This window comes from Barbus barbus (assembly GCF_936440315.1).
Source record: "Barbus barbus genome assembly, chromosome: 42".
In the NCBI taxonomy this organism is placed as follows: Eukaryota; Metazoa; Chordata; class Actinopteri; order Cypriniformes; family Cyprinidae; genus Barbus; species Barbus barbus.
In genome coordinates this window covers 24,246,982-24,273,910 of record NC_136720.1, presented here as the reverse complement: position 1 = coordinate 24,273,910, position 26,929 = coordinate 24,246,982, and the positions used below count along the sequence as shown (strand labels likewise).

Below are 26,929 nucleotides of genomic sequence, written 5' to 3'. Positions count from 1 at the left end.
AACAAGGTGTACACAAACCAATTTTTTCATTTTAAAAGCGACTCAAACCTCAAGTTGATCAATTTTCTATGATGAAATGTATTAAACAATGGGATGAATTATGAACCAAACTTAATAAAAAAAAAAATGGTTTAACTTTATTATTTAAAGAAAAAACTATTCAGGAACAGGAATGAAATGAGTAACAGGAAGGAGTATCCATTATATTAGTATACAGGTTTGACTACACATGAGGTAGCCTACGGAGACACTACTCACTCCTCACATTTAATGACTTCTACGATGAACTAATGACTAGATGTTTTGAGGGGTAAGAATATTGCACAGAGAACTATACAATAGATTTTGAGCAACATGGCAATAGCAACTGATAATGTAGGAAACCGTGGACGAATGTTCATAATCAGTTGCATGAATGTACCAAAGCAATCGCAATTTGTTCAAAAGAATGATAAACTGCTTTTATGATGTGCACAAGTGACTATTATGTGGCGGTTGAACAAGTAGTTTTGAAAATTTAATTTCTGATCTGAGAAATGCACCAAAGCAACTGAGAAAAACTGTAATTTTGAAGTTAACAAACAAACAGTTATATAAACAAAAATATGTAATTAATGCATAATTATTATGTAATTAAATTGTAGAAATGAAAGTAAACTATCATTACTACCACTACTACTACTAATAAGAATAGTAAAATAGCGTACGGACGATTAGAAAACAAGAATAATTGAGTACTAGAAGAATGCACGATGCGTTCAACCTTTCACCTTTCCGTCTCTGAAGCCGAGCGCAGCCGAACTTTGGCGAAGGTTGCGTCATATGTTTCTCTCGCTCGCTCCTCTCGCTGTTTGTGAAGGAAGAAGGAAGACCAATGGCGACGCTGTACCGCCGCGCGCTCACACTGCACACTGGAGCCACAACACACACTGTAAGTTACATTAACGCCCTCAGGCACTCGCGCGACTGCAGTACGACACTCGATTATGTCAGGGTTTAGCGGGAGATCGCGCGTGCATCAGCGCTGCTGCATAAACAACGCTCTGTAAACGCGCGTGCATTCATTTCGTCATCTGTCATGAGTGATTGACAGGTGTCGCGCACTTCTGTACTTTACGCGTGAACGCGTCAATGTTAGTGGCTCAGGAGAAGGAGTGTGTATAAGTTTAGACACTGTGTGCGTATTTGTGTGCGTGCATGCGTGTGTGTGTGTGTGTGTGTGTGCGTGCGCGCGCGTTGCTTTGCTGGATCAAGACAGCCATCTAGCTACCAGTATCTGTAACTGTGCATGCTCGTTAACTGTTTGTTACAGTATCAGTCTAATGCATGCGGCGATATTGAATATTTTCAGATCTTTACTCTGATACTGCTGGGAAGAAGCTCTTGAAGGGTTCAGAGGTGATCAAACTCAGTAAAGCAGGTGAGTGTGTGTGTGTGTGTGTGTGTCTGATGGTGGGCGTTTCTTCTCGTGTCATCATGTTGTTATTGCTGTCAGAGCTCATATAGGCTTAGGGTAATACTGTACATTCACAGCATGCATTATCACTGTTTGCACCTTCAATAGTTTTCAATTGTTGTCACCATACCAGAATTTCATAAGTTCATACAACATGCTAATAAAACAATCTATAATAATAATGACTATCTCATGCTACCAGGAAACTATTTATTTTTTTGTGCCTGCTTGAACAATTCCTTTGAGTATTTACAGGAATAAAAATAGCATTTTAATGTTTTGTATTTATCAGTTTTATATTAATAATAATATTAATGTTATTGGTATTATATTAAAATAAATATCTAAATTATATTTAACATATTTTATATTTCACATTTCAATTCTAATAATGTCTTTACTGTATTTTATTGAAATATTTTAATAAATAATATTAATATATTATATTATTGTAACTATATTAAAATAAAAAACAATTTAAATGGTTTTAATATTGCATATTTTTATTTTATTTAAATTGTTTTTATTTTATTACAATATACATTTAAATTAATATTTTATAGTTTTATCTTAATTAATAATATTTAATGTAATTGTATTAAAATGTATATTTTAATATTTTAGATGATCAAATAAATTTTTTATTAACATGTAAAAGAACCATTACTTCCGTACCTCGTTGTGCTAAAATAAAAAGTAACAACAACAACAACAAATAATTTTATTTTAGTATCAACTTGGTACAAAAATACTAGTTCTTTTGCATTTAAAATAATCATAAAAAAATGATGTTGTGTAAAAATCATTAACAAACATTGTATTATATAAGCTAAATTAGGACGGGATCTGTTTCACATACTAATTTAAAAATAAAACAGTCGGTGGTATTTAGTACTTCACAGTAGTCATAACAGTACCAGTTGTACTACATTCTGAACGTAACCATAATGTACCATTTAAGTGTCTGACTACGACACACAAGCAGCTGGTGTTAATGAAGTTCGGCTCTGTTTTTCTCATTTTTAAGATCAGCACTAGCTCTCTTTGTGAGCGTGTGTGTGTTCTCAGTGTGTACTAGCGGAAGTGCGCAGTGATTCTGCATGGACGGTGAAAGAAAGCTCAGCGGATCTGACTAGCTCCTCTGAACGCTTACGTCACTGTTCTCCACTGATCATCAGCTTTAGCCGCGAGTGATTAAATACTTCACTAAACGTGAAGTATAATGGGTCACTAGTCCGTCCTGCTTTAAAACACGAGCTGAGTGACATAAAACCGTGGTTTAAACATGTTCAAATTAAATACATACTGAATGTGAAATAATTAGTCATAATCAAATTTTTAAATATGGTTCCCATCTCAAAATGTTACTTTTGGTGGGTTATACATGTTATCAAGTCAGCTCTCATTGGCAACCTTGGTTAATAATTTAATGGGTCAGATGTGGAAAAAACTCACATGCACCCAGAATAATTTTCATGTCTCTCACTGCTGTAAAATGTTTTACATTAATGGAATAGTTCACCCAAAAATTTAGATTTGCTGACAATTTACTCACTCTCAGGCCATCCAAGATGTAGATGAGGTTGTTTCTTAATCAGATTTGGAGAAATGTAGCATTCCATCACTTGTTCACCAATGGATCCTCTGCAGTGAATGGGTGCCGTCAGAATGAGAGTCCAAACAGCTGATAAAAACATCACAATAATCCACACCACTCCTGTCCATCAGTTAACATCTTATGAAGTGAAAAGCTGTGTGTTAGTAAGAAACAAATCCATCATTAAGGCATTTTTAACTTAAAACCGTTGCAACTGATCTGCACAGATCAAGCACCGTTTACAAGTGGAAATGGTTCAAAACAGCTCTAAACAAATATGTGGTTGGATTTTGATGTGAGAGACAGCAGGAGATGGACTTCTTCACTGGAGGAAGCGTTATTATGGATTACGGACTCATATTTCAGCTGGAAGCAACTGTTTGAAGTTAAAAATGCCTTAATCATTCATTTGTGTCTTACAAACTTGCAGCTTTTTCACTTCACAAGATGGACTGGAGTGGTGTGGATTACTTGTGGATTATTGCGATGTTTCTATCAGCTGTTTGGATAGAGGATCCATTGGTGAGCAAGTGACGTGATGCTAAATTTCTCCAAATTTGATAAAGAAGCAAACTCATCTACATCTTGGATGACCTGAGGGTGAGTGAGTTTTCAGCAAGTTTTCATTTTTGGGTGAACTGTTCCTTTAAGAGAGTGTTTTCAGAAAGCTGTGATAAGCAACACTTTTCTCAAGTTTGCATTGGAAGAAAAAGAGGACAATGTTTGTTACACCACAGGGCCATTTTGAAAAAAAAATATATATATATTTTCTTCCAGTCAAGCTTTTAATCATTTTGTCAAAAACCTAGACCACACTATTGCCAGATGATATTCATGCTAATATGTGAAGTTGTCATATTTACTCACTGTCTTTCTCTCTCGGCTGTAGATATGCTTTTGTATGGTCACGTCCCAACCCATCAGGATTTCAGACCAGTCATTTGCGATGCCTGCGACAAAGTCGTTAAGCCTCAGGACGTCCTGACTCATTACGGTAAGTGAGTGTTGGCCAGACCGTGACTCGCTGACAGTCATCGCTTGTAATGATACCGATTTATGAGCAGGATTTTATTTGAACTTAATGGTCTCGTTGAGTTCTCATTTTCTTGACATTAGTGCACTGAAGTGTGTCTTAAAGGCTGATATTTCCGATATTCAGTTCAGAAACTCATTATGTGCTTTTGATTAATATTTTGGGTCTGTTTTGGGTTTATTGTGCAGTTTTCAATACATTTATCTCATCATTTTCATTTTGAGAGAAATAAATGGGATGAATGAGTTTTAGATCTGATCTTAATGATCTAGAAAATTTGAATTCAGAAAAGTCTGATTGCTTCATTCACGTCTGTAGTGTTGTGAACGTCTGTTCAGATCACTAACCTTAAGTATGAGCAGTAATAATAGTTATGCTTGCATTAGTAGACGATTCTAATCAAATCAAAACCTTAATTATATGGCTAGAGCTTAATATGTAGATATGCAAAAGTAACCTGTGTAAGATAATAATAGAGGTTTTTACTGCTGTAAAGCAAGAATCATAGAGTCATTTGCTGTTTACATTATTATACGTGTTGCAGACCACAGTCTTAGACCTGAGGTGTGTTAAAACTGTTTAATTTAACACACGTCATCAACATAACCTTCTATTAGATCTGGGCACTGAGTGATAAAAACTGACTGGTTTAACAGTATTCAGATTGTTTGGCTAAGTTGTTGTAAAGTTGAAAGAAGTCTCTTTATGCTCACCAAGACTGCATGTATTTGACCATATAATACAGTCAAAAAACAAAACGTTAAATCAAATAAAAGACAATTGTTCAATATAAAACTATTCACTTTGTAGTTAATTATAAAATGTTCAGAGATACACCACCATTCCAAAGTTTAAAGTCAGTAGGATTGAAGAGTTTTAATTCACAAGGATGCATGAAATTGATTGAAAGTGACATTAAAGACATTTATGAAAAGACAAAATATTCATATAAAAATGCTTTCTATTTACAGTCATGGCCAAAAATACCGGCACGCTTGGTAAATATGATCAGAGAAGGCTGTGAAAATTAATCTGCAATGTTAATCCCTTTGATCTTTTATTTAAAAAATTCACAAAAATCTAACCTTTCATTGGATATTAAGAATTTAAAATGGGGGGGGGGATAGCATTATGAAATATATGTTTTTCTCTAATACATGTTGGACACAATTATTGGCACCCCTAGAAATTCTCTGAAGTATATTCCCATTCATAGTCACAATTTTGAGGTGATTATGAACATGAAATTATCCAGCCATGGCTTCCTGTTTCACAGAAATATAAATAGGAGGGAAAACAAAGCCCAAATTCCCTTAATCATCCATCACGGTGGGGAAGTCGTGGCCTAATGGTTAGAGAGTCGGACTTGTAATCCAAAGGTTGCGGGTTCGAGTCCCCGGCCGGCAGGGATTGTAGGTGGGGGGAGTGAATGTCCAGCGCGCTCTCCACCCTCAATACCACGACTGAGGTGCCCTTGAGCAAGGCACCGAACCCCCAACTGCTCCCCGGGCGCCGCAGCATAAATGGCTGCCCACTGCTCCGGGTGTGTGTTCACGGTGTGTGTGTTCACTGCTGTATGTGTGCACGTTGGATGGGTTAAATGCAGATTCCGAGTATGGGTCACCATACTTGGCAGTATGTCACTTCACTTCAAAATGAGAAAAAACAAAGAATATATTTCTGATGTGCAGCAAAAGATAATTGAGCTCCATAAATTAGTGATCTAGCTTAAGAAAAGAGCTAGAGCAGTGAAAATTTCCAATCAATATAAAATGTTACGGAATGTGTCTATATTGTCCTAATGCACGGTGAGAAGGAGAGTTTGAGTGGCTAAAGACTCTCCAAGGACCACAGCTGGAGAATTACAGAAAATAGTTGAGTCTCGGGGTCAGAAAACCTTTAAAAAATGGTCAAACAGCACCTACATCACCATATGTTGCTTGGGAGGGTGTCAAGAAAAATTCTCCTCACTCATCCAAAAACAATCTCCAACATACGACTGGAGCTTCAAATGAGACTGGCTTCTATGGTCAGATGAAACTAAAAAATGTTTTTTTAGCAGCAAACACTCAAGATGGGTTTGGTGAACACAGGGTTAAAAAGTACCCCATGTGTACAATGAAATATACTGCTGTATTTGTGATGTTGTGGGCCTATATTTCTGCTGGAGGTCCTGGACATCTTGTTTAGACACATGGCATCATGGATTCAAAATACCAGCAGATAAAAAAGTGACTGATTCTGTTAGAAATCTTATAATGGGCCATGTTTGGATCTTCTAACCGTACAATAATCCAAACACAAACCTCAAAAACAACACAAAAATGGGTCACTGAGCACAAAACCAAGCTTCTGCTGGCCATTCCAGTCCTCTGACCTGAACCCTGTAGAAAATGAGTGAGGTGAACTGAAGAGAAGAAGCACCGTCATGGAGCTGGGAATCTAAAGGATCTGGAGAGATTCTGGATGAAGCAATGGTCTCTGATCTCTTGTCAGGTGTTCTCTAACCTCATCAGGCATTATAGGAGAAAATGTTGAGCTGTTAAACTGACAAATGGAGGTTTCAAAAAGTATTGAATAAAAGGATGCCAGTAATTGTGGCCAGTGTGTATTAGAGGAAAACATTTATTTCATAATGATATTTCCTCCCATTTTAAATTATTATTATCAAATGAAAGATTCGATTTTTGTGAATTTTTTAAATAAAAGATCAAAAGAATTAACAATGCAGATTAATTTTCACAGCCTTCTTTGACCATATTTACAAAGGGTGCCGATATTTTTGGCCATGACTGTATAAAAAAAATTAATTATGGTTTTCACAAAAATATGAAGCACAGCTATTTCAATAATGATAATAATAATAAATGGTTCTTGAGCAGCAAATCAGCATATTAAATGATTACAGGAATAAATTACATTTGAACATATATTCAAATAGAAAATAGTTATTTTAAAATTGTAATAACATTTTACAACATTACTGTTTTTACTGCATTTTTATCTTAGTGTTTGTGGCTTTAAAGGTACAGTTCACCCAAAAATAAAAAATTATAATTTACTCACCCTCAAGTTGCTCCAAACCTCCGAGTTTCTTTCTTCTGTTGAACAAAAGAAAGAAACTCATTCAACTTAAGGGTGAGTAAAGGATGACAGAATTTTAATTTTTGGGTGAACTATCCCTTTAAAAATGAGTTTGTATTGCATTGTTGTGCTGAACACCATTGTGGCGAATGTTAAAAACCAAAAGAGGTCTCTTTGAAAAAGCATCCTGTCCCGGGGCAGAATGGCTCCACCAGTCCATCATCACTGGTTTTCCAGCTTGTCTTGTTTACTTTCATTTAAGCCTCACCGCACTCGTCTCGTCTCGTCTGCTCGGCTCACATCTGTCTTTGGTCTTGTGCCCAGAACACGTGCGATTGTGGAACAGAGAGGTGTCTCGTGCGGCGGGAGGCGGCGGTAATGCACGGAAGGCCCATTGGCAGCTCGCCCTCGTCCCCTTCCGACAGCGATTTCACATAGCTGCCTTTCTCTCTCGTCCCCTGCCGCCCCCCTTTGAGAGCGGAGAGCTGCGCGGCAGCTGCAGGGGTTCAGCGCAGGGGTCAACGACTTGCAGCTATTCAACTCAATACACCGCGGCCCAGAAAGAGAAGGCGGGATGCCTTCAGCCACACAGGAGGCATGCTATTCTCTCGTCTCTTTCTCTTTCGCTTTCTGTTTTTTTCTTCCATCCTCTCAACCGCCGCTGAGCAGACAGGCTGGGTAAGTGTGTCTCCTCGACCAACGTGTGAGTGTTATTCACAGCGGACGTTTTTGGACGCTCATGTGTTTGCTTAGCTTTCAGTTGGCACGGTTTTGGGCTCTGTTTGTGAGCTCGCTAGTGGTCATCTTCCTGCAGTCACGGACCGGATGTAAACAAACGTAGCTCAGCTGGTGCCTGTGTCTTCCTGTGGCCTGTCAGATAGAGAGACGCTAATAGCAGACCACACACACACTGAGTGATGTCAATACTACACAAGTCGTACCTTATTTATTTGTTTTGAAATGTTGGGACAATGTTACGAAACTGTGAAGTTTTATCCTGGGTGTTTTTCGTAAGGTAATTATCACTGTTGCTTAGATTTGTTACAACTTGTCGGGGAGAGGTGCGCTAACGCTTTTCTGAGCATTCTGACTTGAGATTTATAAAACTGATGAAGAAATCCCACAGAATCGTATTGGAGGAGGGACCTGAGTCATATCTAGAGATCAGAATATCACAGAGACTTGAAGCTGCAGGACTCTTTTCACTTGGGCCAGTAAAAAAAAACACCTAGCAACCGCATAGCAACACACTGAAAACCCTCAGAACACTTTAGAAACTGCACAGCAACAACGCTACAGCAAATGGATAGAAACTAGGGGTGTAACGGTACACAAACATGACAGTTCGGTACATACCTTTTTTGACGGCACGGTTAGGTATGTTTTCGGTACAGCAGGGGGAAAAGCTAAACATAAAATTGCTTTTTTTATTAACGAATGGCCCTTTCTTTAAATTCAATTATAATTTTGATTTTCTTAGGAAAAACAGCTTATGCTCTAAACTATAGGGAGCCCGTTTACATTAGTATAAGGTTACATTTAACAACAGAGCCTAAACCTAAATTTAATTACTATTATTTGTAAAAAATAATAATCAACACTCAATTAAAAAAAAAATTGTATGCAAACATGTAAATTGCACATAATGCTGTTTTTAAATTAACTTCTAGATTATAAAATTTATTTGTTGTTGAAATATATTCATTTACACAGTGGCTGTCATAACTTGTTTCATAACAGATTTATTAAACATACATTAAATGATTAAGACATCACTAACAGGCAAAGTAAAATATAATGCGTATATCGTCAAATTATTTGGGAAATGCTCTTCTTTAGACTTCACTTCTCTAGCGAACTAACAAGCTGTGACGTGTCTGAGGTAAATGAAATGCTTTGTGACATTTTGTTTACAAGCTGTTTTATTGACGACTTTCCGTCAATTTATTATATTTTTTTTTTTCACGGGGCAGTCATGGCCTAATGGTTAGCGAGTTGGACTTGTAACCTGAAGGTCGTGGGTTTGAGTCTCAGGTCCGGCAGGGATTGTAGGTGGGGGAGTGAATAATCAACACTCTCTCCACCCTCAATACCACGACTGAGGTGAGACCCTTGAGCAAGGCACCGAACCCCCATCTGCTCCCCGGGCGCCGCAGCATTGGCTGCCCACTGCTCCGGGTGTATGTTCACTACTGAGTGTACACTTGGATGGGTTAAATGCAGAGCACAAATTCCGAGTATGGGTCACCATACTTCCCTTTCCCTTTTATTTTTCCCTTTCTTTCCAATGGTTGAAACACTGATGGAGCGATTACATGAGGTATGAGATGTTCATTCATGTTCATTTTGCGTTAAAACTAGTAGTAAAAAGGAAGGGATAATAGTGCTCACTCACACTCCGTACAGCTGTTTGAACTGAGCCGTTTATACAGCGATCTGTCATGCCACATCAGAGAGCGCCAAAACAGCATTTATTGCTTGAATTTCTTGAAAAAAATTGACATAATTTGAAAGATGAGACTTTGTTTCTTATTAAAAGTAACATGCGTACCGAACCGAAAGACATTTTACGTGTACTGTTACACCCCTAATAGAAACGCACTTAAAACATTTAGAACTCTCTAGAAACCTCATAGCAATGCAATAAAAACAATCAGAACACCATAGCAACTGCGTAGCAACACATTTAAAACATTTAGAACACTCTGTCGACCACATAGCAACAAACTAAAACACTCAGAACACCATAGCAACTGCATAGCAACACACTTAAAACATTTAGAACTCTCTAGAAACCTCACAGCAACACACTAAAAACAATCAGAACACCATAGCAACTGCGTAGCAACACACTTAAAACATTTAGAACTCTCTAGAAACCTCACAGCAACACACTAAAAACAATCAGAACACCATAGCAACTGCATAGCAATGCAATTAAAACCATTTATAACTCTCTAGAAACCTCATAGCAATGCACTAACAACAATCCGAACACCATAGCAACTGCGTAGCAACACACTTAAAACATTTAGAACTCTCTAGAAACCTCATAGCAACACACTAAAAACAATCAGAACACCATAGCAACTGCGTTGCAACACACTTAAAACATTTAGAACACTATCGACCACATAGCAACAAACTAAAACACTCAGAACACCATAGCAACTGCATAGCAACCATTTAGAACTCTATAAATCTCGTAGCAATGCACTGAAAACAACTGCATTGCAAACACACACATAAAACTCTGAAATGCCTAGCGACCACGTAGATGCGCACTTATTTAAGGTAACTATGACTTTTTATCTCACAAATCTGACTTTTGTTCTCGTAATTGTGAAGTTTAAATGTTGCTATTCTGACTTTTATCCTCAGAATTGTGTGATTATAAACTCGCAACTGAGAGTTATAAAGTTAGTCTTTCTTTACTCAGAATTAGGCTTTATAACTCGCAGTTACATGTTTACATCTCACAGTTCTGAGGAAAGTAGTCAGAATTGTGAGGTATAAACTTACAATTGTGAGAAATAAGTCAGAATTGCAAGATATTAACTGGCAATTGCAAGTTGCACAATTCTGACTTGATTTCTTGCAATTACAGGATATATACTTGCAATTCTGAGGAAAAAAGTAACATTGCGAAATTGTGAGGAAAAAAGTCCGAATTGTGATATAAAAAGTCATAATTACTGCCATCACATCAGTTGAGCTGAAGGAGAAAACCAACCACAGAAGAAGACCGTTTACGCTAATGTCTGCTGTAGTAACAACACGCTTCTGAACACATCAAATCAAACTAAAAGTGTTAGTGTTCACTTCTTTTTTGTATTTTGTGCATCTCAACATCCTTTTAAAGACACACCGACTGTAACTGATTGTCTTCAGATGATTTTAGCAGCATCAGAACGTCAGCATACCTGTGAACACGATGGACTTTGGCTTTTTTTTTTTTTTTTGTCTCAGTGCAGCTGCTCAGGATATACACCTACAGGCGTATTTACACACCTGCCTCGTATTCAGACCAACCCGTTGCTGAATTTCCCCCTGTGGTCAGGCTATTGTTTCTCTCTTTTGGTCGGCGGTCAGACTTTGTTATGAGCGAGGGGTTCTCCCCGTCCAAACAGAGCCTCTGAAATCAGCTCTTTTGAGTCCTCACGAACGGTGTTGTGGCTCTTGGCTGAGATTCGCTGGCAGACGAGACACGATGCGAAGGCCAAGGCCGGTTAGTGAGCTGCCAGATCGAGCCAGGAGCTTTATTATTATTCACTTTGAAAATAAACAAGGGCTTTTTTTGTTTTTTAGTACAGTATTCTGGCCCAGTGTAGTGTTTTGAAACCCCATACATCAATTATATGTTGTAGGCCCCTAATTCGTGTTGTGTCGTGTGTGATAATGAGTGTTTGTAATTGCAGATAGTTGGGGAATAGTTGAACAGTGAGTAGAGAGGACCGCGTCCACCTCGAGCCCTCCAGAGCCATGCATAGCAAGAACCGTAAGTGTATTAAAGATTGTTTAATAGTATTTCTTGTTTAAACAGCAGCAAAAATAGTGTTAGTGTTTGATTCATTTCTGTGAATTAGTTCAAAACTCTTTATGTGGGTAAATAGTGCATAATAATAATAATAATAATAATAATAATAATTTAATGAAAATGTAACTAAATATTAATATTTTTTATTATTTTATTTATGACTTATGTATTGTTTATTGGTGCATAGAAATGCAATTATTTATTTGAAAACCAATATTAAATTAAACTAGTGTGGGCAAAATTTTACTGTAGTACACTTTTTTTCTATTTAAGTATATAGTATATTAATAATAATAATAATAATAATTTATTTTACTACACACATGTAAGCATGACTTTGTAGCTTATAAATAATATGATTATTTAAATGAAATAACATATGTTATTTTTTCATTACATTATGATTTATGTACTGTTATATTGGTGCAAATAAATAAGGATTTATATGCCCCAATATAAGAATGAAAATATTATATTGCAATAGTGAAAACAGTGTGGAAAACATGTATTGATTATTTTTAAGTTTTTGTATTTTTCCTATTGATTTTTTTTAAAAATAAATAACTAAATACAAGAAGAAAAATAATTGTTTTATTATTATTATATATTTTACATATTAGTTTATTTGTGCTACACCCCTTAATCACATACTGTTTTCATTTACTTGTAAGCATGACTTAATATTGGTTAACTTTTAGTTTCATAATTTTAAAACTGCAGTTTTGTTTTCAGCCCCAGATTCCTCAACATATGTCTTACTAAAACTGAAAAAGTCAATCGAAAACCTCTCAAACTCTTGAATGTTGTAAGTGGGTTGTGTGGAATATTTACAGCTCAGCATAAGTGTGCACAATCTGCACATATTATTTTAAATGCATTATGATTTGGGACGCACTTACGTTAATCTTTCATGTTGTATAGGATAGATAGTATATTAACTGGGACTCAGTCCAGTAGTTTATCTGCCTCAGCACTTCCTGTACAGAGTCTTATGATATTCTGACGGCTGTATTCGTTTGTCAGAGAGGAGACACTGCTCGCCCAGCAGCTCCAGGACCCCTCTGGTTCCTGTCAAGGCCAAGATGTCGGTGGGCCAGAGCGAGGTGGAGCCCCTTCCCTTCCGGGTTCCTCGTGATTACCCACACTCACGCTTCAGCAAGGCTCCGCTGGCCGTCTATCCGCCCAAAGGAGCCCGAGCCAAGGCCTGGTGGGTAACCCTTTCTCCATCAACTCATAAATGCTTCCTCAGACAAACACTGGATAATGGGTTAAATTAACTGTAAGAGTAAGAAAGCAAAGTGTCTGTAAACATCATCTAATGCTTCAATGTGACTGTCATATTTGAATCAATGTTAGAGTTTCCTGACATATTTCAAATTAAACACAATTTATATTTTTAATAATTTATTTTCCTGCACAAGTTACCCATAAAGATGTCACCATGTAACTTACAAAATTATTTCCATAAATGCTAGATGATATTAATAATTAGTGTTAGAAATGCCACCTATACATATAATAGATTAGAACAGAAATTTCATTATTATTACTTATACCTATTATTATTATTGACCATGAAAGAAGAACACTTAACTTCCCAGAAAGCTCTTGATTTACCCCAAATTTTTATGTAAATATTTTTTGTAATAAAGTAAGCATTCGTGAACATTTAAATGTCAACATTAATATTTGTTTGGCTGTGTTCATTATGTGCAGGTATTGAATTTTAGAGAAATATGTGCAATATGAAAACATTTATTGTGCAATCTGAAATATGTATTGTTAGTCATCATAATTATATTTTTAGGCATAATTGATCAAAATGAATGATGTAATATATAAATTAATGGTGATAATATTTACACTACTGTTCAAATGTTTGGGGTCAGTAAGAGTTTAATGTTTTTGAAAGAAGTCAGTTCTGCTCACCAATGTTGCATTTATTTGATAAAAAAACAACAATAAAAGCAAAGTAAAAATGTGAAATATTATTACAATTGAAAATAACTGTTTTCTATGTGAATATATTGTAAAATATAATTTATTCTTGTGATGCGCAGCTGAATTTTCAGCATCATTACTGCAGTCTTCAGTGTCACATGATCCTTCAGAAATCAGTCTAATATGCAGATTTGCTGCTCCAGAAACATTTTTGATTATTATCTCATTATTTGTGGAAAGCATGATGCATTTTCTCAGGATTCTTTGATGAATAGAAAACGTTTTATGTCAATTCAAATTACAATTCGACTTCCTGTGGTTGTGACCAATTTTTTTAAATTCAAATTCTCATAAATTAAAAGAGAGTTGAATTTATGTTTGGAAATTGTACTCTGTGCAAGTTCAAGTTCAAATATGCAATCTCTTTTCTCTAGCGTGTCTTTACCTGTGGTGAGTCTGGAGAAGATGCCGTGTTTCAACCGATCGGAGGGAGCGCACATCAAAGTCAACTCCACGTCTCCCACGCCGGGTTCTTCTCTTTCTTTCTCCTCCACGTCTTCCTCTCCATCTTCTGCTCCTCTCATGTCCTCCTTGACGTCACCAGCATCTCACAAGAACCAGGAGAAGTTCCTGAACGGTCGCGCTCCTGTGACGCCTCGCTCCACCACGCCCCCCTCGCTGATTGACAGGCGGCCCAGCCCGTCACGGTCGCCCTTGGAGAAACGGCACGCCTCCTCGCCCTCCCCACAGGACAGGAGACCCGCGGCCTCCACGTCTCCATCCCTAATGGACCGGAGACCGATAGTCCCTCCTTCTCCACCAGACAAGAAGCATCAGAACGGAGCCAAAGGCGGGCGGCACCGAAGAGTGTCGGGTGAGTAGCAAATGCTTGTTTAATATACAGTCAAACCAAAAATTATTCAGACACCAGATATCATTTTTGAGATTTTTTTTTACTAGTGGGTGCAGGATACTGTAGTTCATTTATGTAAGTGAGGTAAACCGTGACATATCATACCCCAAAATTCTTCATACAGTGAACTACCAGTTAAATTGATACAAAATTTGGAACCAAAAATTATTCCAACACTTTGACCTGATCATGTTTTGCTTAAGTGTTTTTTTCCTTACTTGCTAATGCGACCTTTTTCCACCACAGACTGAACAAAATTAAGCATCGGTTCGTAATCGGTTGACCTAAATTGGTATATTCAACCGAATTCATTACATATTTTCTGTCAAAGATAAGTTATATCACATTATCAAGATGAATTTGTTCTGACACAGTTTAACTCTGAGTTCTTGTCATATTTTATTACCAGTTTCTAAACTATAGCGAATGAGTATAATGTGAGAAATGTTGAAGGTGTCTGAATAAATTTTGGTTTGGCTGTAACGCTTGCTCTGAGGTTTGTTTTGAAACCAGAAGAAATGCATTTGCAGCACATTTAACTTCTGTTTTTTAGCAAAACTAACTGCCCACTGCTCCGGGTGTATGTTCACTACTGTGTGTGTACACTTGGATGGGTTAAATACAGAGCACAAATTCTGAGTATGGGTCACCATACTTGGCCACACACCACTTCCTCCCCCTTCCCCCTTCACACACATTTTAATTGACTAAAAGCACATAATAAATGTTTTTTTATATATGTAGCATTTTAATAAACATGATATAGTAATAAAACATTATATGCTATGTATATAAATCTATTAAATCTATTTTCTTACACACACACAAGTACATACTAATAAGATTAGTAATATATACATACATTATAATACATAATTAATTAATAAATAAATAAATAATATTGTTATTTTGTTATTTGCTGTACAGGGAGAGTGTTTGATCCTAATAAACACTGTGGGGTTTTGGACCCAGAGACAAAGCGGCCTTGCACTCGATCTTTAACCTGCAAGGTTGGTATCGTCACTCATTAGTGTGTAATTTAATCATCTCTGTCCACTGAGGATTGTGGTGGAGTTTAAAGTGTTTGTTTGTGTATGTTGTAGACTCACTCTCTAACCCATCGGCGAGCCGTCCCGGGGCGGAGGAAAGACTTCGACATCCTTCTAGCGGAGCATAAGGGACGGGCGAAGGAGAAGGAGACGGGGCAAAAAAAGGAAGTTCAAGCAGGCAGCCAATCAGTGCAGGTCACACAGTCACATGACTCAGCAACCAGCCTATCCACAAGCTGTACCAATGCCAAAACCACGCCCACTCTCAAACTGCAGCTGGCCAGTTCACACTTACACAGGTATATACTGCTGACTACAAGACTGTGCAATTATTTTAATGTCTAGGTATCTTATCATCTATTTTTTTTTAAGTAAGTCTTCTTTACGTGCATTATTTAGGATAATACATATCAATAAACAGTAATATTTTCCTACATAATTTTCCTACAACATTTTATATTAAATATTAGATATTTAACATAAATATTTCTCATATTAAATAATATTAATATTTAAAAAATATGACATTTTTAAGTGATGGTGCACTTTGAATTGTTGAATCAGTTCTGAATTAATTTATTGAACTGAACTGTATAAACTGATTCACAGATTTTAGTTAGTTAAAATAATGCTGAAATAAAATAAAATATAAATATTATCACTATCATGTATTAAATATTGTCATATTATCACTATTGTAGTATGATGGTGAACAATTATTAGAAGGACAACTTTAAATAAAAATGAGAAATGTTGCCTTGGCAACTAACTGAAATAAAATTAGTTTAAAGCCTCGTTCAGACTGTCAGCCCAAACCCGATTTTGTGCATATCCGGGTGGAATAAGATTTGAATATTCGAATTTGAATATACTGACTGCTCATATCCGATTTGTGGGTCCATAAGTGCTCTTTTGTTTTTTACTGAATGTGCATTGGTTTCTATGGTAATGCCGTTGCGTTGTTATGCCTACGCTAAAAAAACAGTAACAGCATTACAGTTTGCAATACAGATGTCTTAACGTCGCGGTTGCGCTGTAGTATTATATTTTGTCTTGTGAGGCAGCGGCAGAAATGCAGGAAGCTGTGCGGCTTTATTCCGTGCTGCTGTCTTCGCTATTTTCCCTTTTTTTTTTTTTTTTGTCTCCGCTACTTTCAAAACACAAAGAGGTGCGTGTACTAGCGGTATATGTTTTTCCCGCTTGACTTGCACTTCGCAACGACACAAGCTTGTTTCTCCAAAGATGTTCAGCATGTTTTCTGCAAAAACGTCTGATGTGTTTATGTTTTACGTGGCGTGAGGACGTGAAAAAGCTATGCTAAATCCGATCTGACCGGTCAGACTGAAACAGATTTCCAGAAATGCGATTTGAATAGGATTCCAAACCACATACGAATGTAGGATTTGCACAAATCGGATTTGGGCTGACTGTCTGAACGAGGCTTAAGTAGAAGTACTACAATTACTGAAACTGAAAAATATAAATAATATAGCTGCAAGCAGCAATTACGGGGCCAAGCACTCCAGCGGCAAAATGTGGAGCTAAGCATAGCATGGAGCATCAGACCAAATGCAACAATGAGTACTAAAAGCAATTTTAGGAGGATTTCAATTGAAATGGCTGAAAAATCATAAAAATAACCTCTAATAATATGATTAAATGGCTTATCATTAACAGGTGGCGCTGCAATCAAATCATTTTGGTGTACATACAAAGTTTCATAGTAGTACACCAGTGCATTCGTAAAATATACTCTATTATAGTCAATGGCAATAAACACAAACTCTAGTAATATAATTAAATGGTTTATCACTTTTGACCACCAGGTAGCGCTGTAATCAAATCATATGAGTGTGTTCTGTGTGAGGTGACAATGGCACACACAAAGTTTGTTGTCATTATGTCAAAGCTTTGCAGAGATGTAGCCTCAGAGTCATTTTGGCACCATGCCTAAAATTTGTAGTGGCGCTGTACGAAAACGGTTTTGTCTATCGACACGAAATCCATAACGTTTTGTCAGCACGGTCTGAAGATGATCTGACTCAATTTTAGTTAAAATCGGACAAACGATTGAGGAGGAGTTCGAAAAAGTAGGTTTTCAACATAAATCCAAATGGTGAACAGGAAGTTTGTCTATGGTATCACAACATTGGTATCACTGTTCTCAGCATGACCCAAGGAATCTATTAATACCAGTCTCATTACAATAGGCAAATTTCACAGAAAGCTGTTAGCATTTTATTTTATTTATTTTGTTTTATAACCTTTGACCACAAGGTGGCACTCTCTCTAAACGTTTTCAGTACTTTCAGGTCATGGCCTCAATGGTACATACAAAGTTTCGTAATGGTACACTGATGCATTTGAAAAATATAGCATTTTATATCATAATACTCTATTGTAGTCAATGGCAATTTCGTATTTTGTTCAATTATAGCTCATTCATCTCAATTCATCTCGTAAAGACATAAATACCTGAGACCAGCAATATTAACTTCTCTATTGTTTAGTCATAGGACAAGCAGGATGTGACAGTTGTTCGGTATTAGTCCTGCCCCTCCTCCAGTGTGATTGGTTAGCTCACTAGAAAGTGACAGTGATGAGCGCAGCATTTTGCCCAAAGTTGAACAGTCTTCAATTCTCGTCGCCGAGGAAAAAACGCCCGAACGCTCAGCTCTCAGCACGAAAAAGACACTCAGCGCTCGGCACGCTCCTGGCGTTTTAAAAAACGCGACACTCCCATTGAGAACTATTGAAAAAGTATGCCAGACTTGGGAAAAAACACTTTGGTGGACACGCGGCCTTAGAATCAAACTACATTTATTTCTGTATATTCAAAATATAATTTTTTTTCTGCCAAAGTTTAAAATGGGATAAGAAAAGATTGTGTAACTAGCATATAATGACATGTTTTATAGGAAACTTAATGGGCAAATAAAAAGCGCATTTAAAATCATTGCAATATTCACATCTTACCCGATTTTTTAATTGGCAGAAAAAATGTTGAACAGCTAAACAGAATAATAAAAAAAATGACAAACAATTACCAAAACAAATACAAATTTAAATAAATAAATAGCATAATAGTACAGTATATAATAAAACTAAAATATAGCTTAAATGATTTTTAAAAAATGTTCTTCCTCGAGTTTCATCAGTCTTTTATTTGCAGAGCGTCTAGCGGCGGCGGTGCAGTCGTGTTCAGCTCTGCACCCGTTCCTCCTCCTGAACCTGTGCTCGGCTGGCAGCAGTGCAGCGGAGACGCACGTCTGTCCAGTGATGAAGGAGAAACTGACCTCCTCGAGGAGTCTGAGAAGCCACTGTGCCACTATTCTCCACAGCACCCGCGACCCATGAGCGTGAGCTGCACCAAACCACTACATTACAACATTTGGGACCCTGTATATTGCTGTATATGCGTAAAGCATTTAAAAATGGAGTAATATAACGTGAAAACTCATTCTCTCCTGTCTTAGAGCTGTGCGTTCAGCAGTCGGTTGATGGGACGGGGGCACTACGTGTTCGACCGGCGGTGGGACCGGGTGCGGCTGGCGCTCCACTGCATGGTGGAAAAACACGTCAACTCTCTCATGTGGAGGTGAGCGTCCTGCATGACCCACAGTTACACGCTTGTCCATCCGCTCGCAAAATTATTGCTTATGAATTATGTATTTATGGGTGCATACATTGTTCACTTTTCCCATGATAGGGTGAATCTATATATAATAGGGGTTGTATTTCACCCCAAAATCACAAGAAAAAATTATTTTGCACCCAGAAAATAAGGACTTGTCTGTTAATTATTTTCATTAACAGTTATTCTATTATTATTATTAATATAATATAACAATTTATATTTTCTAATGTCATAAAAATATAGCCAGCTTAAAATGTTGCAATGCAAAAATCTTACTGATCTTCAAAATAGGCTTCATTTTCTACATTCATTTTCTAGGCTTCATCTGCTAAATATTATTTTCACCCAAATATCATAAGAAATTGTATATATATATATAAAAATTATATGTTTTATATTTTGAATACCTGATCAAGATTTTTTTTCTGCATTCTGACATTTATTGTCATGTTGTTTTTAAACATCATTAAACTGAATAATGTCATTAAATATGATTGTTGAATGATAGTAAATAATAATTATTTTGTAAACATGTTTATGGCAGTGAAGTATATTTACAAATAACTTTTTATTTATTTAATATTAATTAAATTAATATTTTTTCCAGGCTACAAAAATTATAATTTGATTTATTATTCTGTAATATCTGACACGATTCCTGTTTAATAATGTATATTAAATAATAATACAGATATAAATAATAAATATAAATATATAAAAAAATTACCTCATTAAAATAAAATTGCAATGAAAAAAATACTTAATTTTCTTTCTGCAAAATATAATTTTTCTTTTTTATTTAGGGGTGAAACATGACCCAGATGTTTTTTGATGAATTAAATGTGTTAACTGCTTCAGTTCAGCTGTGTAGTTGTACTCGAATGACTTAAAGGCTCAAATCGTCTTCTTTCACACAGTGAACACACGATATTGAGGTTAACGTGCCATATGGCTTCCTACCACGCACTGGTGATGTCATATCCTGTTTGTCATAGGAAAGTCCCCCTAGCGGTGGAGAGCATGACGAGCCCGACTGAAGTTTCTCCCCTCGGCTCTCCGTTCGTTCCCAACCACGCGCTGGCAGCTCCTCTGGACGGCGTCTCCATGGTCTCGTACTCCACCTCTTTCTCTCATAACGGCGCCGGGGTTTTCTGCATCCGGGACCCTGGACCCGGACCCAGACCACAGCGGAATAAACAGGCCAAGCCGCCCAAAGCCTCAGGGGACGGAACGGGACCTAAAAAGAGGAAAGCGCCTCCAGCTTCTGAGTCACGAAAGAGCGGGAACAGCTACCATCTGCCACTGGGTGCGGCGCACATCAGTAACGGGACGGCGGCCCTCAGCGTGCGGGCCAAGCCGCGGCCGGGGGCCCCGGGGCCGAGAGAGCAGGACAGGTACGGGAGCGTGGAGCTGTCCCTCCCGCAGGCGCTCACTGGGGATCACGGGGGCGTCTCATCCCACAGCCCGCTGCCCTACGGATCCTCCGATGGGAGGAAGAGGAAGAGCTCTGGATCGAGCACCAGCAGCGACAAACCCAGCAAAAGCACCAAATCCACAGCACTGGACGGGATTTTCAGGAAGAGCAGCAGCGGTTTGCTGTCGTCTGTCGCCGATTTGCCCCACAGCGCCCTCCCCAGACAGGTAAGACATGTTACAAAGCAGTAATGTTTCTTTATAGACATAAGCCGATTTTTGTGTGTGTGTGTTGATTTCAATTTATTAACACTCAGTATGACATAAGATATATTAAAGAATAAATTATTATAAAAATAAATAAGAAAAAACATAAAATGTTAAGGAATTTCAATATTGTGATTTGCAGGCCTGGAAAAGATTTATAATTTTTTAATAGTATTTAATTTTTTATAATATATTTTTTTGAAAATAAATTAATATAAAAATGTTTTAAAGTAGAAAATGTGTATATATATGTGTGTATATATATATATGTGTGTGTGTGTGTGTATATATATATATATATATATATACATATTTTTTTAAAGTAACAGTATTATATAATTATTCTATTTATATTTGTTATATTTTTATATTAATATTATATAAATAATAAGTCGTTTAAAATCATGCAATTTTTCTAGTGTCTGTATTTTTTTCTCATGTACTTTATTATACATTTTTTTCTAGCCCATAAAAGATAGTATTTAAAAAAAAACAGATTGTAATATTTAAAACAATATTTTTTATTGTTTTTTAAAGTTTAGAAGATTTTTTTTCTAGTATGAATATATATTTTTATTATTATTTTTTTTTTAAAAGTTATTTAAATTCAAGGAGTTTTAGTAGTGTGTATATATATGCAGTCGTGGTCAGAATTATTGGCACCCTTGGTAAATAAGAAATTCTTATGCGTAAAATATCTCTGAAGTATATTCCCATTCATATTTACAATTTTGAGCACTCCATGGTGATTATGAACATGAAATTATCCAGCCATGGCTTCCTGTTTCACAGAAATATAAATAGGAGGGAAAACAAAGCCCAAATTCCCTTAATCATCCATCACAATGAGAAAAAACAAAGAATATATTTCTGATGTGCAGCAAAAGATAAGATAAAGCTTCACAAATTAGTGAAGTGGCTTTAAGAAAAGAGCTAGAGCAGTGAAAATTCCCATTTCCGCCATCAGGGCAATAATTAAGAATTTCCAATCATCATAAAATGTTATGAATCTGCCTGGAAGAGGATGTGTGTCTATATCGTCCTAATGCACGGTGAGGAGAGTTTGAGAGGATAAAGACTCTCCAAGGACCACAGCTGGAGAACTGCAGAAAATAGTTGAGTCCCGGGGTCAGAAAACCTAAACAAATTTGTCAAACAGCACCTACATCACCACATGTTGCTTGGGAGGGTGTCAAGAAAAATGATCCTAGCTCATCCAAAAACAATCTCCAGCATATTCAGTTATCAGACACGACTGGAGCTTCAAATGGGACTGGCTTCTATGGTCAGATGAAACTAAAAAATGTTTTTTTAGCAGCAAACACTCAAGATGGGTTTGGTGAACACAGGGATAAAAAGTACCCCATGTGTACAATGAAATATACTGCTGTATTTTTGATGTTGTGGCCCTATATTTCTGCTGGAGGTCCTGGACATCTTGTTTAGACACATGGCATCATGGATTCTATCAAATACCAACAGATAAAAAAATTAGCAAGTGACTGAAATCTTATAATGGACCATGTTTGGATCTTCTAACCGTACAATAATCCAAACACAAACCTTAAAAACAACACAAAAATGGGTCACTGAGCACAAAACCAAGCTTCTGCTGGCCATTCCAGTCCTCTGACCTGAACCCTGTAGAAAATGAGTGAGGTGAACTGAAGAGAAGAAGCACCAACATGGAGCTGTGAATCTAAAGGATCTGGAGAGATTCTGGAAATTTAAAGCTGTTAAACTGACAAATGGAGGTTTCAAAAAGTATTGAATAAAAGGGTGCCGTTAATTGTGGCCAATGTGTATTAGAGAAAAAAAATATTTCATAATGATATTTCCCCCCATTTTAAATTCCTATTATCCAATGAAAGGTTAGACGTTTGTGAATTTTTAAAATAAAAGATCAAAAGGATTACTTATTATTTACCAAGGGTGCCAATAATTCTGACCACGACTGTGTGTATAATTTATTTATTTATTTTTACTAGTGTTTTCTTATTTTTTTTATAATTTTTATAATCTATTTAAAATAAAACATATACATTTTTTGTTCAGAATCCTAAATTACTAGAACACATATGAAAATTCATAGTTCCACAGGAACCTTGGATACTATGGTGTATTCCTAAATTATTTTCATACCATTTTTGCATTTTACTTCCATCTCATGAATGACACTGAGGTTTTTGCTGGCAATTCTCTTTGTTTTTTGTTGTTGTTATTTTTTTTTAAACTGTACATTCAGATTTCTTGCATATGCAAACATACTAACCACCGACATATTTTGTAGCCCAAGGTCCCTCACTGATGCAGTGTGAGTTTGAGAAGAGCTCGGGACGTCCCGTGAGCGCTGTAGACGCGGGATGCCAGCACTGTGTCCGTTCTGCCTTGATCCCACCGCTGCCTGTTATCCCGCTACGGTTGAGTCGCATCCTTCGCGTCCTCCTTTCCTACAGGGCTTCTTCCGTTCTGTTCCCATTAGGAATAAACGCTTCATCTGCCAGTTTATCGAAGAATGATTTCTCACATTTCCTTCAGTATCATGCAGATTCAGATTTTGATTTGACCAGTACACAACACGTTTCAGACATTCAGCGATATGGAGTTTTATTTTTATTTTCACATAGATGGGGACAACATGAAGGAAAACCCTTCGGACTCAACCGTGTCGATCTAAAGTGCACTTAATTTCAAGTCTGAACTACGTAAAAAGGAGAGGAAAAATGTTTCAAACAAGGGAATATTTTACAGACGCTTTTTTTGGCAAGTTGTATTTTTCTAAATTGGATGAATTCAGGTTTTTGAGTATTTGTTTTTGACACACGATTTAAAAACAAAACAAAAAGAAGCCAGGACTCACACCCCTGTGGTAAAGGAACTTTAACCGGTGATGAATTTTGTATGATAATTTATCCTTTATTAATTTTCTAACTGACCTGATTAGTGCTTCACACGTTGAGCAGAAGTATATTTGTATGCCATTTTAAAGGTTCAAAGTATTATAGAGACCCTATTGTTGGAAATGTGTGTACATATCTTTTATTATAATTGTTTTGTTTTGTATTTATTGTTAGTATCTCTCAGAGGTTCAAGGATTTAGTGGTTTCTTTCTTCCTCAGTCATATGTATCTTCATAGACCTAGAGATGGTTGGTTATGAAAGAGCCTTGCATCATTCGCATTTTCCATTTATACTCTGATTATGTTTTTAAGGAATACTAACTGAAATGATAATGTAATGATCCCAGTCTTTCAAGACTTTTCTAGAGCAAAGGTACATTGCTGTGAGCCTGTATTGGCAGTCGGCTGAGGTCTGTTGCCAATTTAGTTTTTTTAAAGATGTTGTTAGGTCATATGTGCACCTTTTAGTGTTTGACCATCAGAAATGAAGACCTTCTCAAAGAGTTAACGGAGAAATGTTTGCTGTTTACTCTCTATTTACACTAACGTTTTATTTTTAATTCTTTAAATTGATCAAAAGCTACATTTTTATGTGACAAAAATAAACTTAATATTCCTCAAAGAATCTCAGTTTGCACAAACATATGAAGCAACACAACTGTTTTCAACATTGATAATAATCAGAAATTTTCAGCATATTAGAATGATATTTGAAGGATCATGTGACACTGAAGACTGGAGTAATGATGCTGAAAATTCAACTTTGATCACAGAAATAAATTAGATTTTAAAATATATTCAAATAGAATTTTTTTTTTTAAGTTGCAATAATATTTCACAATTTTTCTGTTTTAACTGTTTTTTTTTAGTAAATAAATGCAGCCTTGCTGAACAGAAGAGACACAGGTCAGAGATATTACATATCCCAAATTTTTGAACGGCAGTGTAAGTGTACCTGGCCTAATTTTGCAAGCATTATAATAAATTATATGGCAATAATGTGTCACCATGATAACTTTTAAACAAGAAAGTCCCACTGAATCTCACTAAATATTAAATTTTACGCTGATATTGCAACAGTAAAATGGATTGTAAATGGAATTTCATGTTGAATCAAAGGTGAAGTGCAAAGAATTACACAGAATTGCAAAATGATTGTTTCCAAACAGGTTTTCAGATCATTGTGGTTTTGCATTGAGACATGTTTCAGAATTTACAATTCAGCTCCATTTCCCCTCTGAGAAGCTCTTCATCATTCAAGCATAAGAATCTTAATATTTAAAGGAACAGTTCACCCAAAAATGAACATTTTCTGAAAATGTACTCACCCTCAGGCCATCCAAGATGTACATGAAGTTGTTTCTTCATCAGATTTGGAGAAATTACATCGCATTACATCACTTGCTCAGCAATGGATGCTCTGCAGTGAATGGGTGCCGTCAGAATGAGAGTCGAAACAGCTGATAAAAACATCTCAGTAATCCATGATGGATTATGGACTTGTATTTCCATCGAAGCAATGGTTGCAAGTTAAACATTTCTTGGATTTGTTTCTTACAAACATGCAGCTTTTCACAAGATGTTAACTGATGGACAGGAGTGGTCTGGATTACTCGTGGATTATTGTGATGTTTTTATCAGCTCTTAGGACTCATTCTGACGGCACCCATTCACTGCAGAGGATCCATTGGTGAACAAGTGATGGAATGCTACATTTCTCCAAATCAGATGATGATGAAACTCATCTACATCTCAGATGGCCTGAGGGTTTTCAGCAAAGTTTTGTCTGAACTATTCCTTTGAGGAGCCACAACTCCTGTAAAGGTCACTTTGTGTTTTGTTTTTTTGGATTTAAGTACCACTTTATTTATAAAAAGTATTGATATATGAATTTCTAAGGAGAAATAATCATGTATAGTTGTTCTGACTGTGCAAAGGCAATACACTCTGTGAACCCAGCTTGTGTTTGCTGTGATGGCTCTTTACCCCTGATTATTACCGTGTTGCCTTGCTGCCAATGCGAAACTGTCCATAGGTCAGCTACCAGAGCTAGAAACCAACCCCGGATCCCTTCCACACCATCTTTTATGCGTGAAGTGCTTCCATATGGATTTGGCGCTGTAATGTTTTGAGGTCAAGCGGCGGTGAAGGTCCCTAATCCACACCGTGTCTTTATCATCACAAAGAAGAAAACTTCCTGGATGAGGATGTTCGGTTACATGTTTTGCCTTTTCCCTATGGAATTATTGACATAATAATAGTATATATATATATATATATTTTTTAATAGCGTAAAGGACCACTTAAGTAAACCGAATGAATCAGAATGAAATTGTAATGCGGTCAAGATCAGATCATGGTACCCCTTTTGACCTTATGGCTCTTTCTTTTGGTCCAATAGTGCCACAAATCTCTGTGTACTACAGTTCATCGACAGGAAATGTTGAACTGTAACTAAGCTATGAAGTATTATTATTATACAGTAGGTCCTAAACACATCCCTCTTATAGAAATGAATGAATGTCACCATGGCATAGCAGTGCAATTTTATTTATATATTTTTATTTCTTTTTATTTTCTTTCTTAATTTAAATTTTTTACATTTTTTTATTATGATGGAAGCCCATTTCCTTCACGGAATTAAAAAAAAGAAAGAAAGGCGATTGTGTGTTTTTTTTTTTTTTTTTGCATTTTATTTTATATATATTATTATTCTAACTTTTTTTCAGTAGTTTAATGGCCGATTTCACAAAGAATGGCGTGAGATTCTAATCCTCATTGGTTTGAATAGTTGTATATTGTAAGCTACATTTTCGGTTACACATTGAACTCAAAATCACATGCAGAGATTTCTGCGAAAGACACACGGCTTGCTTCCACGTCAAGGAAAATGCCTGAAGCAATATGAATTAATTCAGCAATGTTCTCTATTCTGTTCAGTTCGTCTACTGATATGTATTGTTGCATGTGTGCATACTACTACTTTGCCATTATTAGTGAATGTCATTGCTAACTAGATGGTTTGTCATAACACTGCTTATTCCCAACCACATCACCTCTCCACCTTTCCTCTCACAGATGCTTAGATGTATTATAGCCACA

The 26,929-nt window shown here is 36.5% G+C and overlaps 1 protein-coding gene across 3 annotated transcripts; it reads left to right on the top strand.

Moving 5' to 3' along the window:
• Nucleotides 1-837: 837 nt before the first annotated feature.
• LOC306861759 (ataxin-7-like protein 1) lies at nt 838-25,784 on the top strand. Of its 3 annotated transcripts, XM_079404221.1 has the most exons (13): nt 841-931; nt 1,352-1,420; nt 3,484-3,653; nt 3,943-4,047; nt 11,589-11,668; nt 12,731-12,914; nt 14,083-14,522; nt 15,489-15,571; nt 15,665-15,909; nt 18,783-18,969; nt 19,087-19,208; nt 20,243-20,888; nt 23,218-25,784. In XM_079404221.1, the coding sequence occupies exons 5-13, from the start codon at nt 11,653-11,655 to the stop codon at nt 23,233-23,235; spliced, it is 1,941 nt and encodes a 646-aa protein (XP_079260347.1). In that variant the 5' UTR covers nt 841-931; nt 1,352-1,420; nt 3,484-3,653; nt 3,943-4,047; nt 11,589-11,652; the 3' UTR covers nt 23,236-25,784. The 3 variants fall into 3 exon arrangements, with proteins under 3 accessions (XP_079260348.1, XP_079260347.1, XP_079260349.1); XM_079404222.1 differs by lacking the exon at nt 3,484-3,653 and having other exon boundaries at nt 838-931; XM_079404223.1 differs by lacking the exons at nt 841-931; nt 1,352-1,420; nt 3,484-3,653 and having other exon boundaries at nt 3,952-4,047; nt 11,593-11,668.
• Nucleotides 25,785-26,929: the final 1,145 nt, after the last annotated feature.